At 57.6% G+C, this 19,940-nt stretch overlaps 1 protein-coding gene across 1 annotated transcript in view; it reads right to left on the bottom strand.

The window, feature by feature from the left end:
- The window catches only part of CACNA2D2 (calcium voltage-gated channel auxiliary subunit alpha2delta 2), a 193,155-nt gene that overhangs the window by 32,160 nt on the left and 141,055 nt on the right, over positions 1-19,940 (bottom strand). The window contains exon 4 of the mRNA XM_035546621.2: positions 7,625-7,684. Coding sequence (XP_035402514.2) covers positions 7,625-7,684 — 60 coding nt within the window. The remainder of the gene's footprint in view (positions 1-7,624; positions 7,685-19,940) is intronic.

The following is a 19,940-nucleotide window of genomic DNA, read 5'->3' as shown; positions in this document are numbered from 1 at the left end:
CATGCCACGTGCTCGGAGATGAGGTTTGAGCTCCGAAACACAAGGACAAGGACCAGGGCTGAAAAGGCTCCGGTGCCAGCACAGTGGAGAGCCCGTGGGGTGAGGGCACCATCTCCTCCCCAGCCTCCACAGGCACTGAAATAGGACTTTTTTTTTCACAATTCCAGCAACTAAAAATAACATTAGAAAGGTCAGTGCTCTGATGGCAGCGCTGCAGCCCGGCAGGGTTGAAGCCGCGGTGTTATCAGCCCGACGAGGTGGCAAGTGGTGCACGTCCCACGCAGCGCTGCCGCAGCACCGCAGAAACCTTGGATGGAGGCTGCAGCTGCGGGGCTGGTGTTCGTGGGACGGCTGGCACCGCCCCGACAGGGACGAGACGTTTTGGACACTTTGCAGCGCGTGCCATGGGCTCAGCCTGCTCCCCAGGGCAGCGGTGCCTGGTTAAAGCGGGTACACTGGGCACCCCACGCTCACTAGGGCAAACTACAGCCTCCACTGTCACTTCTGCATCAGCTGAGAGCGCGGTCGAAGCCTTTGACACCTGCGCTAATGCTGGGCTCCGTAGCTCTTTTTCACTAGCTTTTTTCTAAGATCACCTGAGCTGGCTAATCCTTCTCCCGTGGATCTGTTGTCCTCCTCTGGATTTCCTGCTGGTGTCTCGTAAGGGTCATTCTGCTAATCATAAGCCCTGGGGGCACTGCAGCTCCTAAGCGAGACTGTGCAGGTAGCTCCCGCTGCACTGCATTGATTTTGGTCCCCCTCAGCCCCCCAGCCGCGGGTTTCATTTTGCCGAGCAGCACGGGTGACCCCTGTGGCCATGAAATCTCTTTCCAGACTTAATTAGCTCGGGAAGAACCAAATCCTGCAGCGGTTTTCCTCCGAGGCCACTAGGAGCAACTCGGAGGGCGGTGGGGAAGACGGAGCCGGGGGACGGGGATGGGTCGTGCCGTGACCCAGGACATGCCGGAGCCTCACGGGCCAGGTGGCGGCTCTTGGTGGCTGCTCAGACCCGGGCACAGCCCGGCCCTCCTGGCCTGGGGCTGGTGCCACCAGCGCCTGGGGAGAGCAAAGGGAGCCGGCACACCCGCAAAGCGCCAGCCGCTCTGCTCACACACAGGTCTTTCCACTGCCATCAGCATTTATAACGGGCAGTAAATATTTACAGAGTTCTTCGTGTCCCTGACCCATTAAGCACACAGAAATAACAACAGAATTTGCTTATAGATGCACCTTTCCTTTGCAAGCCAGCCCCCGGCGCTTGGCGCAGCTCTCGCCGGTGTGTAGGGCAAGGTAGGGACGGGGGATTATTCAGAGCTGCCATTCATTTTCCATGCTGTGATGAATCTTTCCCTGGCACAGCCACCACAGGCTGTTGGATGCACCAGAACATGTCTCCCCTCGCAGGCCCCTCCATGCAGGCCCCCTTAGAGCATTCAGCAGCACAGACCATACACATTCCCAAGGACAGGTGGAAACAGTCAACATAATCTGCCTTGGCATCTTTTTTTTTTTTTTTTAAAAGCAATTTCCTCCCTCTGCCTCTCTGACAGAGCTGGGGAAATATTTAGGTGACCCGTCAACACTTCTCTCATCTCCCCAAGAAGACGCTTTATCTGATCACACCTCGCCGACCATCCTTCACCACGCGGCACCTCCCGTCCGCCCGCGCTCGCCCAGGGCACACTTGCCTCTCCCCTCCTGGGCACCACGGGGACGGCAGCGCCCGTGGGTACCAGGACACCCTGCCCTGTGGGGCACAGCATGGGAAGGCACAGCATGGCACGGCACGGCACGGCACGGCACGGTGTGGTGCAGAGGAGAGCCGGCAGCTGGCGTGCCCGTGGCACCAGCACGGGTCGCCCGGTCCGTCCCACGCCGACGGGGTGAGAGGAGCCCCTCGAGGCACGTCCACTTCTTTCAAGAGTGAGCAGCACGGCCCCGCATTTTTTGTGAATGATTTTTCTTGTTCTACTTTCGGCCAGAATGGCTCTACAGCAAGGTTGGTGCTTTAGCACAGTAATTCTCAGAGCGTAATGAAAGCTGACATTATATCAAACACAATAAAGACTCTCAGTTGATGGAGATCATTCCTGAACACACAAACCCATTAAACTGAAAAAAAAAATATCAATTCTACACACTCGCCAGCCAAAAGAAAATGTGATTTGTTATCTAAAAGGGGGTTATAAACACAGCTTCAATGCACTTTCTGTGCTGTAATGAAAACTGGGTTTGAAATGGCAAGACGACTGCAAATTAGAGTATTTGATTTTATTTTCTAACTTTTTAGGTAAACCTTCTACAAGGGCAAGTGCAAGGTTACGGCGACGATCTTTCTGTTCTCAGCCGATAAGTAGGATCTGTAATTAAAGCAGGAGAAAAATGAAACGGGGATAAGGAACTTGCATTTGCCCTTCTACGGATGCTTTGAACGCCAAGCCTGGTGCAGCCCTGTAAAACAGCAAACCGGGGGAGAGAGAAATAGCCAGCAGCATCTCGGCACGGCGCGGCATGGCTGCTGCTCACGGCGCCGGCACGGAGTGGGGCACCCAGCCGCGCTCCCCCATCACCGTGCTGGGCTCTTCTGCAGTCCCCACTGAGAGCCTGGGAGAGAAATCTCTGTTATTCATCCTGTCCTTCCCCATTTGGCAAACAGTGATCCCGTTTTCCCCTGAGTTTCATTTCTAATGGAGCTTGAAATTATCTGGGCTTTGTTATTTGCTTCCTTGTTTGCACGTGGGAATTATTGATGGAGGGAGCACCGCGGGGCTGGAGGGAGGCCTGGGCTCCCTCTGCTGCCTCTGTGGCACGGCACGGCACAGCACGGCTTGGCTACCCCAAACCTACCCCGAGCAGAAAGCGCCGTGCTTCACCCCATGCTTAAAGCCTGCTTTTTGGTTGCCCAAAACCTGGCGTGCCTTTCTGTGGCTGAGCTGCTTGGCGGCTCCTAGCGGGACCATTTTGGGCAGCCCCGTGCTGAGCGCACGTGGCTCCGGAGCTGGTTGAAAGAGGGAAGAAATATTTCCCAAAGCGCGTGTTTTGCCCCCAAACGAGCACCGTGTTCAATCACCCTAACGGCCTCGGCTGCCTTTCTGCTGCAAGATGCGGGCTGTAACGCCGCACCTCCCGCGTCCTCCCACACCGCACGGGGTGTAAATCCTGTGTCATTCCTCTTCCGGCCATCCTGGCACTCCTGCCTGTGGGGACCCGCACGAGGAGATGCTCGGCACCCGCGCCACCTGGGCGAGGACACGTCCCTCCGCACTGTTGGCTGGATTCGTTCTCGGGCAAAGCACGTGAGGAAGGAAGCTGCTCCGCGAGGGACCGCCCGGGATCACGGCACCGGACACGCGTCTTGCTCCTTGCAAAGCCCAGAGAAGAAAAACACTGCCGGAAAAATAAAAACGGCATTTACCGGAGTGACGTTTCTGACAGCCCCTTCTTGCAGCCCGCTCTACCTGCAGCTCAGCGGATGGCGATTGCTTTTAAATGAAAAAGGGTCTGCAGGGTGCCGACCCTTCAAGCACCCCGATCGAGGTGGCTGGAGCAGCCCCAGCGTCTCTGTGCCGGCTGCTCCCCGGGCAAGGCGCATGCGGCACAAACCCCCACGTCCTCACCCACAGCATGTAAATCACTGGGTGTAAGTTACGCCATCAAGTCAGCCCAGTGCAGCTCGGTGAGCGTGCTACATGGGAATCTGCTTGGGAAATACGTCCGTCATAAAGGGGTGGCATGTGGGCTTGTTACGGGGAAGCTGTCCCATAAATTGCACGCTCGGAGAAGCAGGTACAAAACAGCAAAGCAAACGTGGTGCTGAAATGTGACGAGCCCTGGGAGGGGAGTTAAATCCTGAGACGATTTCCCTGCCACTGGGATGGGACCCAAAGAGAAGCACTTTGCATCTGAAACATACGGAGAGAGGGGAGGCAGAGGGGCAGCAGGAGGAAGAGGAGAGCTTTCTGGTGTAGCAATGAAAAAATGAAGTGAGGAAGAAGAACTGGGAGAAATACAACAGTAATAAACATTTTATGAAGCAGAAAATGGCTTATAAGGAAGTCAATTTTTAAAGGCAATTTATATAATCCTGCCAAGTGCACATAAATGTGGGCTTGGCTTTCTGCAGTGTCTAAGTGTCCCTTAAAGGGACAAATAGCTCCGGCCGCCCAGAAAACCGACATGCAGCCACGATGATGCCCTGAGATCTGGCCATGGCCCCCATGCCCACCGGCTTGGCTGCCACCACTGGCCAGTGGCCACTGCCCTGCGCTCAGGCTGGGGACCCCGAGGCGTGGGCAAGCACCAGCCTTGCACGGTAAAATAAGAGGAAGAGGCAGATGAGGGAGCAGCGAAAATCAGTCCCAAGCTGTGACTCATTTTGGGGGGCATCTCCAGCAGGGATGGTGCTGAGCCCTGCCTGCTCCTGCGTGCCGTGGCACGCGCACAGCCGAGCCCGGGCTGCCGGTGCTGGGACGGATCTAAAGGGCTGGAAAAGCATCCGAGCCCCAAGGGAAAGCCCTGAGGGAAAGCTGAGCGAGGGGTTGGAGAGGAGGTGGCTGAGCAGGGAGTTGAGGGGCAGCACGCACGGCGGCAGGGCAGGGTGGGTTGGCACCGCTGCTCCCATGCCTGCTGCCGAGGTCTGGGAGTGGCGCGCAAGGGGGAAAACCAAAAAGCCCAGCACCAGCGAGGAAAAGAAACTTTCCATGCAGAAATCGGTTCTGAGCGACTGCTGGAAACAGCCTAGCAGCCGTTTTCGCTCCTGCTCTTGTTTCATTTTCCCCTGAACTTCCATAGCAACCCATCTGCAGCGAGCGACTCTAATGTTTAATGGTCCTGCCATTAGCACTAATGCATTGCAAACACTCAGCATCTGCCGTCACGCATTCAGATGGAAACACAAAAATAACCACACTCGGTGCAATCTGTCATAAACTCCAGCTTGAGGTTATAAAATGACACGCTGCGAGAGGAAGGCAGAGCTACGGCCAAAGCCAGCAAGCCGCTCGGTGGGGAGGCAGGAGAGCTGCGACGAGCGGTGACGCTGCGGGCGCTGCCGCAGTCCTTGTCACCCGCGGGCGTCCCCGCGGGGCTGCTCCCACAGCAGGGGCCCGGCACAGCCCCGGCGTGCAGCACGGCAGGAGGCAGAGGGCCGGGAGGTGGCACGCTCTACCTGGTGGCTCGCAAACCGCAACGCAGCCCCTCCACCCGCCAGTCCATCAAGCGTCCCAGCCTGCTCTGGGCTGTCCTGATAAAGCTGCGGCAAGCTCCGCGGTGACGCATCGCCGCACATTGTTTCTGGGTGACTCGCTCCTAATTACCTTGATTAAGTGGTAGCAAGCAGCGCTATTAAAAATATTTTTCTACGAAAGTGGATTTCTGAAAGGTTTGTGCCGCGAATGGCAAAATGAGCCAAGAGCTCCCCAGCGCTGCGGCTGCTCCTGGCGTGGTTTCCATCACCAAGACCGCCCTGGAAGGAGAGGGAGCGATTTGGGGCTGCGGAGGGGGACCTGCGGCACGGCAGCCGCCCATGGCTCCCGTGGGGATGAGCAGAAGCACCCAGGTGTCCTTGCTCCGGCTCTGCACGCCCTGAGCACGGGTGGCTCAGGGGACAAACGACCCGACAGAAGGAGCGGCGCCAAATGTTTGTTTTCCAGCAGCCAGGCGCTGAAAAACTGAGCATCTACCTCACCTGGACCTGAAGCATCTCGACTCCAAGCCAGCCGTTTCTGTGCAAGATGGGAGGAAATTTGGGATAAAACCTGCGTAACTGCTGAGGAACAGACCCAGGGGAGGTTTTCTTCCAGGGCTCATGGTCCTGCTGAGCGTGGAGGGGCATCTAACCCCAGCTGCGGTGCTCACCCAACTCTTAATGTCTCCTCCACTTGTCTTCAGGCAAGAAGTGCCAGTAATTCGGCAGCGCTTTCATGCAGAAAAGCCTTGGTGAGCGGGGGTACCAGTTGTCTGCTGGACAGGACAGCCAGCGGGGACACCTCACCTTTTGTAAGCGAGGCAAGAGACGTTGATGTGGCTGCCTTCACCCAGTTCACCTCTCCTGCCCGCTGCTGTCCTGATGCTCTGCTGCTCTCCGTGGCTCTGCCGAGGACCCAGCGCACCCAGCCAGCCCGCGGCAACCCCACGCGTTTCACCCTGCAAGTGGCATGGCACGCTCCCTAAAGGCCCTGCGTCTGCAGGTGTCTGTCTGCAGGACACAGCTCCTGGTGGGACAAGGACTGGCTGTGGGTGCCCATCGCTAGCCAGCCATGTGGCAATCACAAACTGAACAGCTTGACGCCTTGCCTTGTCTTCTGCTCGTCTTTTGTCTTCCTCTCCACGTTCAATCTTGTGCTTGGTGATCATCACCCATGGCAGGAGAGTCTACTAGAGCAGGATTTGGCTTCAGGTCCTATTCTCTTCTCTTCCACAACTTCTCTTTCCACCTTTGGTTCTGTTTGCAAGTCCAGTGGAGACATCTAACCACTCTCATTTGTCTGCCAAGCACTGCAAAGTAGCCAAATCCCCTTTGCTGGTGGACAGGATGGACTAGAAGCACGGGCAGGCGCCAAGTCCCAGCAACACGCAGGGACCGGCGCAATGAAGGAGAAGAGGTTCCTCCTCTGACAAACGCCACTGGTGACCAAGCGCGGGGCTCGTCACACAAAGAAACGTGTTCTGGGAGCCCGGTGGTGACAGCCGTGTCCTTCCCAGGGGCACCACTCACCCCGAGGGCTGGGCTCACCCCCTGAGCCACGCCACTGCCTCGGACACCGGGGACGGCGAGGGACTGGACAGAGGCCACCGCTGTGGGGACCTCACCGGGGGGACAGCACCGCCTGCGCGCAGAGACCTGCCTGTGCTGCAGCCCCGGGCGGATGAGGAACGGCACCCCAGCATCCCGGCATCCCGGCACCCCGCAAGGGCCCAGCAGCAGGGCTGGCCCTGGGCTGGCCCCTCGGCTACTGCAGGGGAGTCCCGCGGCAGGGCAGGATCTGGCCCGGCCTGGAGGAAGGGGTGGGTGGCTCGGATTTTTTTTATTGTAGGCTCCGTTTGCGCCAAAAGGAAAACAATCTTTCCTTCCTTTTGTATTACTGCTAGAATTTGAGAGCATTTCCAGGCAGAATACTTCAGATTCCCGCTGAGCGTTATCACTGCCATAATTACAAAGTCAAATGCAATCATTAAAACAACATCTTCCCTCTCCCAGCCGAGATTGCTCCTTCCCCCAGCAGCAGCCCTGCCTGGCATTGCTGTTGGGTGCTGCAGGCGGGGCTGGCACGTGAGCCGCTGCCCTCCGCCAGCGCCAGGCCGGCTGCTCCCACCCTGAAAACCCCTCCCTGGAACCCAATGCCAAAACGCTTGACTTTGCTCAACCTTCACCTTCTGACTGCTCCCACCAGAACTGCTTTGTCGGCTTTCGTTAGGGCTGGGGCTGGGGATGGCAGGGGCGTCCCGGTGGCACGGGCAGCACCCGCTTTAAAAATCATGGGGAGCAAGGTGGGAAGAGCTGAGGGACAGGGAGCAGGAAGGGGACATGGAGAGTGTCACCGTGAGTGTCCCCAGCACCTCAGGGGGTTCAGTGGCAAGGAGGGCAAGTGGAAGGAAGGTTGGGGCGAGCGAGCCGGAGCCTTACCCGGATGTTGTCCTGCCAGTGGTGGGCTTTCTGGAACTTCTCCGCGGCGTTGGCCAGCCTCTGCAAAGCAAGAGAGAGAGGAAAAGTGAGTGTGGAGAACGTGACACGAGTCGGGCAGCGCCCGTGCTGAGTTGGGGCACCGGTGGCACCAGGGGACGTGGCTGGGGCAGGAGGAGACGGCGCGGGCTGCAGTGCCTGGAGAAGGGCTGCCTGGCACAAGGGGCTGCGCTGCTCCGTGTACCCCGGCCCTTCTAGGAGCAAGCCGGCATCCCCGGCAGGACCGCTGCCACTTGAACTCGCTCAGGGCTGTGCCACCTCAGCTCGGCGGCTGCTGGCAACGGTCAGGATCTCATTTGACCGCAGGGGCTGAGTGGCTGATCTGTACGGCATTAATTAGCCATGAGGCTAGCGAGGCTGTCGCATCATCCCAGGAAGGCTCCCGAGAGAGCTCATGGATCGTGGGGAGACGCAGCCAGCCAAGACGCGCCTTGCCGCCGGCGCTGCTGCAGCGCTAATCCCTCGCTCCCCGGGCACCGCTGTCATCGGCGGGTCCCTGGCTAACGGCTCGCAGTGCTCACACATCTGCACGTGCTGCCGCGCTCTATGCTGTGCAAGCCATGCCGGAGCATGGGGAGCAGGGAGCCCAGGTTGCCTCCAGCTCCCCGAGTCAGATAGGAGGAGGAGGAATGAGCGGCAGTAGAGCAGAGCACACACAACCCAGCCCCGCTGGGACCTCTCTCCAACCCTGTCCCTAAGTTACAGACACCCCAGGACCCCACAAGAGCGGGGCAGCAGCCCCGACCCAAAGAGCTCCTGGCACAGCCCCGGGGCTCAGTTGCAGAAGCAGCCGAGCCAGACCCAAGCGCGACGGAGGAGAGAAGACCCCGGCGTTGCTAATTCATCGTGCCCACAACCAACACCAGGTGTGGCAGCGCCCGCAGCTCAACGCCTCCGCCAGGCACCGAGAGGGCAGCGAAGCGCAGGGAACGAGCGGGCAGAGACATGAATCTTGCCACGTGGAGAACACGGCTCCTTCTTATCGGGTGCAAGGAAATGCATATTCCATCACAGCGCAATCTCGGCCCAGGCTGGTCAGAACTTCCTCATTTCATCTCTTCTTTTTTCATCTTGATTTCCAAAGCGCCTGCTTTGAACAGCTAGCGGCCATGGGGGGAGAGCAGCTATGGGCTGGGTGCTGAAGTTAAACACCTCCAGCTCGGGGCGCTGAGAGAAGAGGATTGGGGACATCGTGGCCAAAAAGAAAAGCCAAGGAATCGCTCCCTTTCGGGGTGGTTTTGCCCCAGGGGGCTGGTGCGTGGTGTGCAAGACACCCTGCAGCTCCAGCTAGCAAAAGCTGTGGCCCAAATCCCACATCCCCTCCCCGGCAGCTTTTGTGCTCTGTTTATACACTGAGATGGCTGATTAAAGGCGAGCATTTATTCCGAGTCGCATTTAAGGCAGCAGTGATGAAATATGCATTTTTCTATACTTGATAAGAGCATGTTTGTTTATTGCGGGCCCGGGGAAGATTTATGGACATCTTTAACTATTCATTGCCTCGTGCGAAGTGCCTGCAGTGTTGCAAATGGTGCACTAAGTGACTGCTGCACCCGCTACAGGCACTTCAGCGGAATATATTTTTCCTCTGGAAAATGTCAATTTGTCAAGTCGATCTGGACAAAACTTTGTTTACCAAAAAAAAAATAAATCCGGATGTTCTTTTTTTTACAACCAGCACATTATAGGGACAGGGGAGCTGGCAGTAGGGTGGCATGGCCATACCAGGGTGCTGTGCCCGCCCTGCACGGGCTCCTTTGGCTCCAGGGGGAGATGAGCACAGTGCTGGAGACCGAGAGCTCGAGGAGGGAAGGGGGAGGTCGGCACTGCCGCTCTGCTGCCCACTGCCGTCCCCCTCCGGCTCTCCCTGCTGCGAAGGGTGCCTGGTGGGGCCGGCCACGACAGCAGGCTCGGGGAATAGTTCATCGTGAATAATGTGATCGTGATAGATACAGCTTAAGGATTATTTCTAATCCTTAATAACGATTAAACCATTATTTGTCAAGTGCTGCGGATCAATCGGTCCATCTCCAGCCGCGCTGCGTGCAGGGACTGCCAGATGCCCGGGGCGCACGGGCTACCAAAAGCTGCTCGCTCGCAGGCACAAAGCGCTGCTGCAGCAAGTGCCATGTGCCCTGCGCTCCCGCGTGGGCTCTCAGCCAGCCCGAGCGCAGCCCTGCCTGCAGACACGGCCAGTGGGCGAATGGAAACTGGCTCCCGAAACAGCAGCGGGGCTCCGCTGCTCCCTGTCGGTGCTCATCCCATGTCCTCCACGGCCAGAAACGTGGCTGTCGATTTTGCAGTTCAAGCAGCAGGAACGATTAGAGGAATTGCCAAAAATTCCTTTCGCTCCGGTGCGAAACACCTGCCGGCTTGGCCAGAGGACAGGGCCACACTTCCAGCAGGCTGTACTGCCCTGGCCGTCGCACTCCGAGGAGCGCGGTTCGTCTCCAAGGACCCACTGAGGGCTAAGGAGAGGAGATTTAGAGACTAAAAACACTGAACCGAAACAACTCTGCCGGTCAGAAAAGGCCAGCAGCAGATTTGCAAGGCATTGCTTTCTCAAGATCCCGACAGCGACTGTCCGTGGGGGGGGCCTGCGGGGAGAAGGTGCCGCAGGGTCTTCATCGTGCCCCGGCCGCCTTCGCGCTCAGTGCGGCGCTCCTCCTGCCAGGGCCCCGCTCCCTGCATCCGAGTGCAGGGCTGCTGCTTGCCCTGTGGTTTTCCAAAGGAGGACGGCCCGATGCTCTCTGCTACATCTCTCTTCCCAGCCCAGACGTGGCACATAAGTATGCCCTGGATGTTCCCGACTCGCTCAGCTCAGTGGATTTAACTCAGGAGGCAGCCGAGCAGAGACTGGAGAGCTATACAGAGAGCCCAAAGGCCAAGGCTGGATTTATAAAACAGGATTACGGCAAACCCTCTGCAATGGGTGGCCAAGCAGCATAACAGCAGGAGTGCCACCCCGGTGCCCCAAGCGTCCCCAAGGAAATAAAGCACCCACACCTGTGCTGACGCTCCTGGGGAGCTGCGGAGCTGGGGTAGAACAGGGGGGCTCAGGATTTTTGCGCATTTTGCTGTGCCCTACAAAAATACATCAACTGGAGGCTTAAACAGATTAATTTACCCACGCTGCGATCCGCTGTCCATGGGAAGGGAATGAAACACACTCCAAGCCGGATTTCCTGCTGTTCCAGCTCAGCACCAGCTTAAAGGTGAGCAGACACTGGGAAATGCGACTTCACACCCTCTTTACCTCCCCGCCGTGCACGAGGGAACCTGGGGTGCTTTTCCCAGCTCTGACTTCTCCCCAGAGCCACCGAGGGCGTGTGCAGTGGCTGGTTTTGCTGCGGTGGGGAGCTGCTCCCGCTAAGCCTTCATTTTCCCTTCTGCTCTCTGTTATCACCCTCGTCTCAGTGCCTCCAGAGCGGCACGAAGTGCATTAACCTCCAGCACCTGAGCAAACAGCTGGCAGGAGAGATCCGTGCTGAAGACGCAAACGGCCCCTCGCTACGGGGCCGCAGAGGTCCACACCGCGTCGCGTCATCCCAGTCCTCCTCCAAAAGCGACAAAACACAGGTAAAAGGTTAAAAAGAGAAGGCTCAAAGTAAACAAGCAAGAGGAAGCCAAGCAACACACAACCCAGGCAGGAATGCATCCCAGGAACTGGCCTGGCAGCCCTTTCTCCTCCAGGACGGAGGAACAAGCACGGCACAAGCCTCTCCTCCAGCGCCAAGCCTCTCCTCCACGCATGGGACACCCCAAATTGTGACTGTCACCACAACCCCGAGTGACCCATAGCGGCACGGTATGTGCACCATCAGAAATCACCAAGCAGCAAAGAAAGACAACCCCCTTATATACACATAGGGAATATAAATCTTCAGTAAACACTGTAAAGCAGCGAAGCATCTCATCCTGTAATAATCTCCGAGACAGTTGATCCCAGGGCTCTTATTACACCAGCAGCCATCATCTGAAATCCAGTCAGCAGCCGGCTTAGCCATGGCCGAGTATTGATCAAGGAGGCGGCTTCACAAAGCGCTGCAGCACTTCTCTTTCACAGCACTAACTTGTTTGCCAATAACTCCTTCCTCCGCACAGCACGGGCTGCGTTGGAAGGGAACGGGGTGGCTGGAGCCCGTCTCTCCTCCTCTCCTCTCGCGCCCGGATCCTGCCCACCCCTGCGGGAGGCTGGGGCTGGGGCTGGCTGCCAACGCTCTCCTGCCCATCGGAGGGCGAAGAAAGCCACGGCGCTTAGCAAAGAGCAGGTGGCGAATACCTCAAGGACTTCCAGACCTTGACCCCCAGCCCAGCTGGTGCTCACTGCTGGGGCCTGGTGCCGTGGTGAGCCCCTCCTCAGAGCCCACCCGGGCTGGCAGAGAGCCTCCTTGTGCTGCTGCAAGGTCCACAAGCCCAAACCCAGGGCACTGCCAGCCTCGGAGCCGCTGCAGACCTGGCACAGGCAGCTCATGGCACCAGGAGCCCTGCAGACACCGCTGCAGCCACTGTGCTGATCGCCTCAGTACCTCACATGGCTCCTGCTCCCCTGCTCCCCTTCCTCTAGTGGCACCAAACACCAGCACCGGCCTCACCGGAGCACTGCAGCATCTGGAGCGAGGAGCTGGGCACGGACACCTGTGTGTTTGCAGGGAGCCTGGGGAGGGATGCAAAGGCACAGCCGTCTCTGTGCTCGTGCCGTGCCGAGGGTGCGGAGCGGGACCCCAGCGCTGGGAAGGAGGAAAGGGAGAGCATCACTGCCCAGTTTTTCCTACCCCAAAAACATCTTCCAGGACTCCAGAACAGAGCTGAACTTCCTGCAAATGGAAAAGTGCCAAGGGCAAAAGGGCAGTGTTGCCACACTGGCATCCCGTGCAGCCGGAGCCTGGCCCAACTTCTCTTCTTTGGCTCCGTCTCCCCTCAAAAGCACCTCTGCTTTATTGCCCTCCTGGTGCTTCCATCCTCCATCAGTGCAGACGTTTGCTTTCCAAAACCAAGGACAGGGAGCAGCCTTGCCTCTGCCCCATCACCCTGCTTGCTCCCCCTGGAGCTGTGCCCGTGTCCCCGCGGGGATGCACCCGAGCAGGGCAATGTGCCTTGGGGACTGGCAATAGCAGCTGCTATGGATGGACGGACAGACAGGGCCAGGCACAGGCAGGCTTGGACACTGCTCGTCATCCCCGTCCCCTGTGTGGGGGCCAGGGTTTTAGCCCAGGCCATGCTCCAGGTGAGCTGGAGAGGGTCTGCATTAGTGATGCTGGCAGATCTGCTCCATCTCTGTCCCTACGAGCCCTGGAAGAGGAGAGGCCATGCTCAGGAGCTGACACACTAGAAAGGTAGGGGCTAGAAAGCGACAGGGCTGCTGCAGCAAGCTGCCATGGGGATCCTCGTGTCACTTCAGTGGTGTCCCAAAAAGGAACAGGACTCAGGACTGCAAATCGGGCATCCTTGTTGCCTAAGCCTTAGGGAGTACTTGATGGAGAGAAGGAAACAAAGTTCCCTCGGAAGCTCACCCTCTTCCTTGTAGAGTGCCCAGTAACGTGGAGCCCTGGTCCCATTTGCTCCATGCTCCTGACAGCTGAGCAAGAGCATCATGAGCCGGGTGCGGCTCCGCAGAGGGGAGAGGGGCTGCAGGAGAGGGCAGCTTATGGCCCGAGGTCCCGCGGTGCCAGTCGGCGTTTCACCCCAGCGCCAGCCCCAGCCCCTCCTTGCTCCAACTGCAGACCATTCAATCCAGCGATGCTCCCTAAATCACATTCAAATAATCCGCGGAGTTCCAGTTCCTATCATCAAGTAGGACTTGTCACAGTTCAAATCCATTACAAGAACCACAAGGCATTTCACTGGCAATTATAAAAGATAGTTTCACTTAAAAATCGATTTTACTTAGAGCTCGGGGGATCGGCCGTTTGGGAAAAAAAAAAAGAAAAGAAGGACGCGATCCAGCTCGCCACTTGGGCAGGAGCACAAGGCGTTTGCCTGGCCGGGTCGCAGCAGACACAAGGAGTCTCAGCAGCCAGCGTTTCCCATGAAAAAACCATCAGTCCTTCCCAGTATGGGGAAATGCATTTTGTGCTGCGAGTTCCAAGGCTGGTAGGAAGTTTGCACTGGGAGCCATCGACAACGGATTTATTTTAAGGTATCGCCTCTCGCTGCGCTGTGCTGCGCGGGCTGCAGAAAGCCCCTCTTCTAACGTCTGCTTCTGCACTGGGATTTCCGCACACCACCTCAGGCAGTGGTGCCAGTCCCTCCGTTAGTACGTTTTTACGGGAGGGCAGATTTCAGCGCACAGAGATCTCCCCAGGACGCACCAAAACGGCACAGGGCCCTGCAATTCAGCAGGGCACCAGCCAAAGGGAACCGGCACCAAAACCAGCCCTTCTGACCCCAAATCCCACAGCCGCTTCTGCTTTGCCTGGAGCTGGATGCCAGCCTCGGGATTGCTTTTAGGAATGCAGCACGGCTACGCTGGCCTGCGTTGCTGTGGATTAGCCGAGCTCTATCTGAAATGATGCTGGTGGCTCCCCTTCAGCGGACTGCGATTGCCAGAACCAGGTTGTACTGCGAACAACGGGAAATATTTGGCCTGGCGCGTGTGAGATAACAGTCAACAAACCGCCTGTAGCTACGATCAGCCTGCTGACATCCTACATCTGCTTAAACCGCGCCGAGGAATATTTTGAGGCATTTTCAAAATAATTGCGAGAGTTTTCTGTCTGTGCCGAGCGGCTAATTAAGTGGTTTGCAAACAAAGCGAAATGGCGAAAATGTGCGGGCTGCGGAAAGCCGGGGCACCCAGCACGTGCACGGCTGCCTGCTCGTCACGGGCTGCCCACGGCCTTATCACGAACATCGCTGGCTTTGCCCTCCACTCGCCTATCCTCTCACCTGCAGCCTAAAACCGAGGTTCTTTGGGTTAACTCTGCCTTTTTACAGCGCAGTGAGTGCAGCTCACGAGCAGCTCCTTCGGGGTGCCAGGACAAGCAGGAGCCAAGCAGGAGCAAACCCCACCGCGGATGGGGCCGGGCCTGATGCGAACACCCAGCCAACACCAAGCAGGGAGCTGCGACCTCGTGGCTTCGTGCCGGACCTCTCCATGTTCCGGCTTCCACCGAGCCCTGATGCTCCTCTAATATCATTTCCCCAATAAGCCTCAACACAGACCCACTTCAGAACCTGCAGGGCCCTCCCCTCGGTCCCGCTTCAGGAGTGCATTTCTGCCTTACTGCTAAGCCTAAAAACACAGGCACCCTGACACTTTTTGCTTTAAAGACCAGGCTGGGGGAGGAGAAAAGAGCAGGAGAGCTCCCCTAAGGGAAAAGCCATCAGCCGGAACAAGATTTCAACAACTACACGTTTCCTGACCTTTTCCACAGCCGTATCTTTAATGTTGCACGGCTGAATGTGATAAAAAGAAAAAATTAATAAAAATGGATTTCATTTTTAAAAAAAGGTCAGGACATGTGTTACAGGGAAAAACTCATTTGGGTGCGTGCCTTCCACCTTGCCGATCCCGGGCCCTCCCCTGCCTCCCACCCAGGCAGCTCTGCGTGGGCCAGCCGGCTCTCTCTGCTTATTGCCATAAATTCGTTTTTTTTTCTTCCCCTGCCAGACGTAAATTTGGGAACTGTAAGCTCAGAGGTGCTGGCAAACGCCTGGGAGCTGCTCATACCTGGTGGGGTTCTGCACGTCCGACCCAGAGAGGCAGTGGCCCGTTCCTGGAAGCAAAAGCAGCCCAGGCGCAGGCTGCAGACGTTGGTATTATTGAACCTGCTCGGCAATTAGAGCAGACTTCTGTCTAACTTCTTCCTCCTTTCACCATTCCCTGATTTTTTTTTTTTATATTATTCGTTAAGAACAAAATATAATTCATCAAAGTTAGCAAAAAAATGTAACAATTACTGTGATAACATCATACTAAGTTATTAAGTGGTGACAATGGGGGACAATTACAGTGTATAGTCCATTATACAGCACCGCCGTCGGGATGAATCGAGGCAGAACACACGGTGAATGGAGGGGAGCTTATTAACGAGAGCATCGGTGTGCCAGAGCACAATACCTGCCATTCAGCCGGGGAGTTAGCGCTGTGGGTGCTGGTGGGGACTGGAGAGGGAAGGTGGGAAGGCAGAAAGGAGAGGTGAGGAGCAGCAGAGACCCGGCTCCTTTGTGCCTGACACAAGCACGCTGTGTTTTCTCGGGTCTCTTATCTCAGGTGGCAACTGACAGGATGCGAGGAAATGGCCACAAGTTGCACCAGAGAGGTTTAGATTGGGTACCAGGATGAATTTGGGCACAGAAGAGCTGCTTAGGCACTGGAACCGGGTCAGGACAGAGGCACTGTCCCTGCAGGTGTTTAAGGGGTGTGTGGATGTGGTGCTAAGGGATGTGGTTTAGTGGTGGACTTGGTAGTGTTAGGTGATAGCTGGACCTGATGGTCTTACGGGTCTTTTCCAGACTAAATGCTTCTATCCATGATGCAGTGTCCCCACCTAATTCTGTTTCTGCGATGCCCTAAAGATTTTTGCAATGGCTCAGCCAAGCACGACTGGCCTGAAGAGGACCAGGATTTCCTCCAGCTCCCTCCAGCATCCTGGGGAAGATGTCCTCTGTGCTCAACACCCCGGAGAGCATCTCAGCCCCGTGCCCAGCCTGCAGCCTGCTTTGCAGGGCACGGCCTTGCCTGGCTTCTGAGGGAGCTGCTCCAGAGCATGCAGCAGCTTTCTGCAGGTGGGCACAGGGGTCCCCATGGGCCAGCACCCAAAAAAGCTGCCCCAGATGTGAACAGGGAGTGCAGGACACAGCTACCAACTGTGGCGCTTGGTGTCTGCATGAGCTGTGCTGCTGGGGACTGATGGGATGCTTGCAAAGCTACGGGCTGGGTCTTCGGCTGGCACTGAGCATCCTGTGCGGCTCAGAAAGGAGTGTGGGTGAGCTCCCTGCACAGGCTCAGCCTGCCCAGTCCTGCCAGCCACTGCTGCCGGCAGCTGGGGACATCGGGGAGCAGCCTGGGGACATCAGGGAGCAGCACAGAGACACTGAGCAGTGGAAAGCTCAGAAATGGGTGGCCAGACTTCACAGCTTGGCACACCTGTGAAACCAGCAAAAAAAGGGGCAGCAATGATGGTGCTGAGCAGCACCGAGCACTACCCACTCCCGTGTCCCTTTCAGTGTGCCTGGTGACAGATCCTGCCCGTCCCTTCCCTCCCTGTCGGCCCAGATTTCTCCCCAGCGGTGAAACGCCGCTCCCCTTCGCTGGAGCCAGCACTGGATTCCCTGTTGCTCCAGCGGCTCCGACTCTCTCCTAAGACGTTATTTTTACACTTCTCTTAAAATACAACACTAAGAGAGGCTTCTTGACTATATTAACATTAGGAATCTAATCAGCAATCAGACAGCTCATAATTTTCTGATTAGCTCTGATTATACTCAATCTTTAGGAAAGAAAAAAAAAAGGAAAGAGAAAGAAAAAAAGAAGGAAAAATATAAAAATATTCTCTGCTCCATTTCCCCACCCCAATTCCCTTGCCAAGGCACAAAGCTATCGCAGCAGCAGGGCTGCGGTCTCTGCCCTGGCAGGACAGTGCCACAGGCACCCACTGAGCTGGAGCTGCCCAGGTGCCACCACACACCTGCCCTCTGTCCCCCAGGCTCGGGAACCAGCACGTCGCCCCCGGGAAGGGGCCGCTGATGGAGAAAACACCAAGAGCATCAGAGCCCCTGACAGGCATGCAGAGAACTCTGCTCCATGGCCTAACATCTTGGCCAACGTGCTAAAACTCAGTGGGGAAGGATGGCAGGGAGAAGGAGGTGATCTGCCTGCGGGGAGCTGGCCTTGGCCGAAGGGAAGAGCTGGAAGGAGGAGCTTCTCCAGGAGCTGAGGAGGAGGAGGCTGAAGTTCGCTGCAGGAGGAGACGGTGGCCGCATGCCGGCTTGGTGGGAAATGACAAATGCTTTGAGGCAGCCCACAAAAAAGACCCCAAGGACCCAGGGTATGGGGATGGCCAGAAGGTGGGAGGCAAACGAATGAGAGGCCAGAGGACCTGGCCGGGGGCACACGATGCCACCTGAGCAGATCCACCTGCGGGGCTGCCATCGCAGAGCAGGCTGCTCCTCTGGCACCTCCCGCCTCCAAAAACAGCAGCGGGGAGGACTGGGGGAAGTTGGAGACGTGTCAGGGCCCCGGGATCAGCTGGCTGGGCTGTCAGGGATGCGCTGGGCAGGCACTGATGGAGAGCACGAGGCAGACTCATATGGGCCTGCCTTCGGCCGCACCAGTCCCTGCCGAGGGGCCTCTGCAGCAACCTCTCTTGCTGTGCTTTTGTGAAGGACAAGAGCAGGATCCCTGGGGCTCACTCACGACTGCAGCCAGGAGAAAGGAAAGTGAGGAAGGAGCCCCGAGGGAGGGGAGTGCAGAGCAAGCCCCACGCCTGGAGTTAACCAGGCGCGCACGCTCCACGTCGGAGATTTGCTCCCGACTGCAGCAAGTGATCAGCTGACGCCGTGAAGCATGAGATTTAATTATTTGTATCATAGTCATGGCCGGCATAACTACAAATGATATTAATGGTCATAAAATTGTCCGGCTGGCTCTTCAAACCCGCCGCTGCGCTGAAGCCGCCTTACAGGGGCTGCGCAATGCAGGGCAGAGCGTCGCGGACCCGTCAGACAGACGCCAGCTGGAGGGGCCACCCGACGCCTGCCCAGGATCACTGAGCACCAAACGCGTGCTTCATGTCTTGAAGACAGGCCCGGTAATGAGAGTCGCTCTGTAAAAGCTGTGGCTGGCCGCGCGTTTGCATCGGCCTCGCTAAAGCTGCTCGCTCGCAGGCCAGGAAGCCACTTTGCTGGGGAAGGGCGGCAGCTGCACGCTCTCCTTTGCTCAGAGTCGTTGCTCAGATCTGCTGGCACGGCTGTCCAGAGGAAGCCCTGCTCCTCGCCTGTAGCGACCTGGGTTAGCAAACATCTACACTCAGTGGGCATCAGCCCAGCCTGAGCCCGAAATGGCCCCCGCAGAATTCAGCTGCAAAAGCCAATTGCCCCGCCTGCACCAGCCTGCCGCGACACCAGGCCCAGGCCTTCCCCTGGCTGAGTGCGGTGCTGGTGACTTCCCGGCCCACGTTTACATGGGCTGAGAAGAAAACACCTTGAAACCCCCGCTTGGGCTCAACTGTGGTGAAGAAAAAGGCGCAAACACGCCAGGACTTGGCTCCTCCAGCCCTCGCTCATCACACATCCCAGGTGTCCGCTGCCAGCCCCAAACTTGCCAAGATGAAGCCAGGTAGGAGGTCGTGCTTTTGCTGTAGGGGACGAGGGAGGGGATGGACCCCTTCTGGGTGCTCGTGCTCCAGCCCTGCTGCTCTCGCCTCCCATGGCAGCCGCTGCGCTCCGGCACCCACACAGACCCGACGGCAGTGAGCGGGGCTCTGTTATTAACTGGCCTCAGAGCATGCACGAAAAGCTGCCCGAGTTCACGTGGACGGGGCCTTCCCCCCTCCCCATGCCAGGAAAGTCTCCTCCTTACACTCCAAACCCTGTAATCACATCCACAGAGCCCTCTTTTGTAAAGCAGCCTCGGAGATGTAATTAGTTTGAGGTGACCTCTGGGAAAAAAAAAAAGTTCAAGTTTAAAAAGAAAATCTCTCTGGTTAATGCTATGCAAATTGCCAGAGAGGCAATCAGGCTGACTTTTAAACACTGGCCCCCGTCGGAACGGCTCACAAGACAGCCTTATTGTCTCTCTATCAATTTGCATCTCATTACCCACAATGCGCCGCTCGCTGGAGGTAACCTTTTGGGGAACACGCCGCAGCGGTGCGGAGGCTGGGGACAATATGGGGACTCGTGTTTACATGGCCTGCGTGTGCCCGGGCAGCTGCCAGGAGGCTGCTGGAAGGCTCAGGCCGTGTCCTCCCTCGGCCTCGCTCCTTCCCGAGGCTGCTGGGGCTTCAGCCCTGCCTGGCAGCATCTTGGGCTTGAGCAGGGGCGCAGAGCAACCATCTCCCAGCGCCAAGAAGCTGGCACATCCTCAGCAAGGGCGTCACCAAGCAGCAGCGGCCAGGGCAGGTTTCTTCTTTCCGAGGGAGCCACGCTGTCCCGAGCTCCGTGGCCTCCTCCCCATGGCCCCCACCTGCAGTGCGTTGCCCGATGGGTGCTCGCACGCTGCTGGCGCTCCCCGCGTGCCCGCCAGCCCCTCCTGCACAAGCCTGCGTGGTCCCGCACGCAGCAGCCGCCCGCCTCCGCCCGCCCGCTGAAGATG

The sequence above is a fragment of the Cygnus atratus genome, chromosome 10 (assembly GCF_013377495.2).
Source record: "Cygnus atratus isolate AKBS03 ecotype Queensland, Australia chromosome 10, CAtr_DNAZoo_HiC_assembly, whole genome shotgun sequence".
Lineage (NCBI taxonomy): Eukaryota > Metazoa > Chordata > Aves > Anseriformes > Anatidae > Cygnus > Cygnus atratus.
Note: the sequence above shows the minus strand (reverse complement) of the source record. Positions and strands in the feature narration are given on the sequence as shown.